The sequence below is a fragment of the Terrapene carolina genome, unplaced genomic scaffold (genome assembly GCF_002925995.2).
Source record: "Terrapene carolina triunguis isolate 2854851 unplaced genomic scaffold, T_m_triunguis-2.0 Scaffold48195, whole genome shotgun sequence".
Taxonomy (NCBI): domain Eukaryota; kingdom Metazoa; phylum Chordata; order Testudines; family Emydidae; genus Terrapene; species Terrapene triunguis.
Window position 1 is genome coordinate 675 of NW_020712546.1, and position 4,256 is coordinate 4,930.

The 4,256-nt window shown below is 63.0% G+C and overlaps 1 protein-coding gene across 1 annotated transcript; it reads left to right on the plus strand.

Moving 5' to 3' along the window:
- The first annotated feature begins 707 nt into the window (after positions 1-707).
- LOC113405672 (protein mono-ADP-ribosyltransferase TIPARP-like) lies at positions 708-3,370 on the plus strand. Its single transcript, XM_026646899.1, has 5 exons — positions 708-1,051; positions 1,301-1,472; positions 1,960-2,147; positions 2,238-2,498; positions 2,929-3,370. Exons 1-5 carry the CDS (start codon positions 708-710, stop codon positions 3,368-3,370), a joined length of 1,407 nt encoding a protein of 468 aa, XP_026502684.1.
- Positions 3,371-4,256: the final 886 nt, after the last annotated feature.

A 4,256-nucleotide genomic window follows, 5' to 3' on the forward strand; every position in this document is an offset into this window, starting at 1 on the left:
GCTGCTGGGAGGGATGGGGCACTCTGTCTCCCTTAGGAGCCTGACATCTGGGCAGGGCTGCCTCTGTGGCTGTGTACCCCCTGGCCTCCCTTCTGTGGGCCCAGTTGGGATGTGCAGGGGCTCCCTAGGTCTCTGGGGGACTCAGCTTGGGGGGAGGAGCTGCTGATTGGCGACTCGGGGTAGTTCTCCAATATAATAAGGGGAGCAGTGGGGGTGGGGCAGTTCCCATTGCAAACTGGTGGGACTGCAGCAGGCCAAGGTATTGAGGCCAGTCCAGTGGGCTGGCACTCAGGACACCTGGGTTCCTCTCCTAGCTCTGCCACTGACCTGCTGGGCAAGTCCCTGCATTGGCCCAGAGCCTCAGTTTCCCCATCTGTAGACTGGGGATGACACCCCTACCCCCCTGCCCCCGATGCTGGGGTCCTACGGGAGGCCTCCCATGATCAGCCCTGTGCTGTTCTAGAGCTGGGGCCGGCTATTGCCAACACTGACCCCCCCCGCAAGGTGATTCCCTGACCCCGGGGGCAGCATCCCTTTTAAGATCCTTGCTCTTCCTTCCAGCACTAGTGCCCCTCCAGCCAATGGCACCCAGAGGCCCTCCAATATCCCAAATCCCAGGCCCAGTTTGCCCCCAGCCCTGGCCTGGCTTCCCATCAGGTCCCATCTCTGCCCTGACTTCCCCCCCGCCCCCATAGGGCCTGATCAAGATGGCAGAGAAGCCCAAGCGCCCGCATCTGGGATTGGCCCAGTACCCCCTGTTGCTCACGCTGGAGCCCGAGGGGCGTGGCCTGGGCGGGCAGGTCCTGGAGTTGGCTGGCCCAGAGGAGGTCCACGTCCACCAGAAAGACGGCATCCTGATCTGCGACGACTTCCTGCTGGGGCAGTGTCTGGAGGGGGAGCGCTGCCCGCGCCACCACACCCCCAACCCCTTCCACTGGCAGATGCGGCGCACGGCAGACGGGGTGTGGCTGAGTGTTGGCACGTTGGCCCAACAGCACCTGGAGAACCTCTACTGCAGCACCAGCCGCGACGACGTGCAGCTCATGGACAAGTACGTGGCTGATTGGACATGGCCCAGCAGGGGGCGCTATGGGGCGGGGCGGGAGCACTGGCTGTGGGGGGAGCTCTCAGCTGCTCCAGTCCCAACCCCTCCCACCAGGAGAGCATTGGCTGAGGATGAAGGGAGAGATGGAGGCAAACCTGCTCGCAGGTGCATCGCCCAGCTACTCACTGCCAGCATGAGGGGGGCGTTGCCTGTGGCCCCTGCCCCTTGGTGACGTCACTGCTGCGCCCCTTCCAGGGCCGGCTCATCCTGGACCCTCAACCTGAACTCCATGGACCTGAAGCCCAGCCAGCTCTATGACCGTGTCCGGCGCCTCTCCAACAGCAGTGACCCCAGCCGCAACCCCTACTTCCCCATGGAGTGGCAGGTGTACTGGGAGGAGTGCGGCGAGTGGCTCGTGTACGAGGAGGTGAGGGAAGGGGGGTGATCCCAAGAGAGGAGCGGGTGTGGGGGATGCATGGGCAGCAGGGTGGGAGAAATGGAAGGCCTGGCCTGGGGTGAGGAGCAGTGTGGCTAGGGGGACGTGGGGTGGCTGAGGCTGGCATAGCTGAGGAGGGGCAGGGGTTGCTGGGGGAGGGGCTGTGTGGCTGGGGTAGCTGAGGAGGATTGTGGCACTGCATGACTGGGAGGGGCTGTCGGGCTGGGAGGGGGTGCATGGCTGGAGGGGTGGCCTGGCTGGGTGGGGCTGTGTGGCTGAAGGAGTGGCGTGGCTGGCAGAGGGGCTGTGTGGCTGGAAGAGTGGCGTGGATGGCAGAGGGGCTGTGTGGCTGGGGGAGTGGTGTAGCTGAGGAAGGTGGTGGCACTGCATGGCTGGGGGAGCATTGTGGGGGAACGGGTGCGTGGCTGGGAGGAGCGTGGCTGAGGGGTGCCCCATGACAGCGTCTCTCTGTGCCCAGCCGGTGCGGTGGGAGCTGCTGGCGGCCTTCGAGAAGGGCATGTGGAACCACGCCTTCAAGCTGCGTGGCCAACTGTACAACGTGGACCTGAAGAAACTGACCCAGCGCAATGTGCGTACGGGCTTCACCCGGCGCATCCTGCACTGCCCAATCTTCCGCCCGCCCTGGCGCCTGGCGCCCCACCTGCGGTGAGTGCTCTGGCCAGGTGCCATCCCTGCCCCTGGGCACTCAAGAGGCTCTCGCCACTAGCCCTGCCCTTGTTTGTCTTCTCTTGGCAGGACAGGACCGGGCGCCACCCTCTCTTCCCCCGGCACCGTCGCTGGAGAGGACCCCCAGGACACCTACTGGGGTCCGTACCCTGCGTCCTGGGTCCCCAAGGCCCCAGTGGGCACCATGTTCACGCTGGCAGAAGTGGCGCCAGCAGAGAGGGCCTATGAGACTACATGCACGCTGTTCCACAAAACCCTGGCAGAGGACAAGGCGTTGGTGCTGGCCGTCTACCGGGTCCGGAACGACTACCTGTGGCAGAAATACTGTGGGTAAGGAGGGCAGGCATGGGGCAGGGCTGGGCATGGGGAGCTGCTAGTGGGTTCTGGGCTTTCCCTCAGTGCCCTTGCATCTGGCTGCTGCCACAGGGCGGGGCTGGCAGCTGGAATTGTAACTCTGGTGCACGGATTCTGGGGCGTGGTTCCCCCTGGGCCGGGAATGGGACTTGCCCAGAAGCTGGTGTTTTGTGGTCTTGGTCCCCATGCTGTGGGCCATGGATGAGGCTGGGCTGGAGCCACGAACCCATCCGGGGCATCCTGCCCGTCCCTAGCCAGCTGGCGATCCCGGCTTCTTACTGGGGTGACTCCTGGCTGCTCTTGGTGCCTGACCCATCATACCCAAGCCTGGGGCAATGCACCAAGGAAGCGGGTGGGTGGGGCTCGAGCTTGTCAGTGACACCCCCTCCATCTGTCCCTCCTCCAGGCAGAAGAAGTTCATGGCCCAGAGCCGTCCCCGTGCGTCGCGGCGCTGCCTGGAGAGACACCTCTTCCACGGCACCAGGGCCAGCAAAGTGCAGCCCATCTGCGAGATGAACTTTGACCCCCGGGTGTCAGGGGAGAACGGCGAGGCTTACGGGCAGGGCAGCTACTTCGCTGCCGATGCCTCCTACTCCCATACTTACGCCAAGATGGATGAGGCCAGCCTGTGCCACATGTTCCTGGTCAAGGTGCTGGTGGGGAGCTCGGTGCGGGGCAATCCCATGTTCCGGCGCCCCCCCCCGGCACACGACGGCCGCCTCTACGACTCCTGCACGGACCGTGCTAAGAAGCCGCAGATCTTCGTCATCTTTGACAGCTGCCAGTGCTACCCCTACTTCCTGATCCGCTACAAGCTGCTCTCCAAGCCCGTGGCCGTGGACTCGTGATGCAGGAGCGCTGGGGGTCAGAGGTCAGCTTGCCAACTTTGTATTTCAAAAATAAGGGACTGATTTCTTAGCCCTACCCCTCCTCCTGAGATCATCATTATTATTATTAATACTACTAAGGATTCACCTACATTCGCCAGGGGGATTTCTGGCTGCTTTTAGCAGCACTCAGCGACTCCCAGGCTTGCTGTACAGAGATTGGAAAAAATAAGGGATGTCCCTTGTATCATAGAATATCAGGGTTGGAAGGGACCTCAGGAAGTCATCTAGTCCAACCCCCTGCTCAAAGCAGGACCAACCCCAACTGAATCATTGTAATAAGGGACTGTCGGCAACCTCTAGTCACAGGTGAAGAGGGCAGCTTGCTCCCAGGGGTGGGAGTGTGCGGAAGAGCCTGAATACCCACCCCCACCCCCGGCACTGACTGGAATAGAGCTCGATGTCTGGGCCCCGGCGCCCCAGGTTGGAGGGAGGAGTCAGGGCCGTGCGGGGTCAATCGCACTGTGCTCCCCTTCTCAGCTGGCAATTGGAGCCATGGGCCTGACACAAACCTGCCGTCAGATCCTGCTGTCCAGAAAGGCTGGGCCTGCTCCCCCCGCGCCAGGGAGAGGGAGAAGGTCGCTGAGGAGCCATTGTCCAGGGTCACTCCTGTCCTGCACCGCCCCCCCCCAGGCCCTGCCAACTCCCCAAATCCCTGTGCCCCATGGCCATGGCCACCAGGGTCCTTGTCAGCCAGCTCCTTTCTTGCCAGCTCCAGAGAAACAGGGAATTTACCCCGAGGCCAGCATGGGGCTCCCGGCACTGCACTGCCCACAGTCTGGAACGGAGGGGTTGTGTGATGATGGGGGGATCTGTCACAGACTCCATAGAATCATAGAATATCAGG

Bases quoted from the DNA above. Each gene is read 5' to 3' on its own strand.
- LOC113405672 (XM_026646899.1), top strand. From the start codon at position 708: ATGGCAGAGAAGCCCAAGCGCCCGCATCTGGGATTGGCCCAGTACCCC. The intron at 2,148-2,237 runs GTGAGTGCTCTG...TTCTCTTGGCAG, and splicing joins CGCCTGGCGCCCCACCTGCG to GACAGGACCGGGCGCCACCC. The intron at 2,499-2,928 runs GTAAGGAGGGCA...TCCCTCCTCCAG, and splicing joins CTGTGGCAGAAATACTGTGG to GCAGAAGAAGTTCATGGCCC.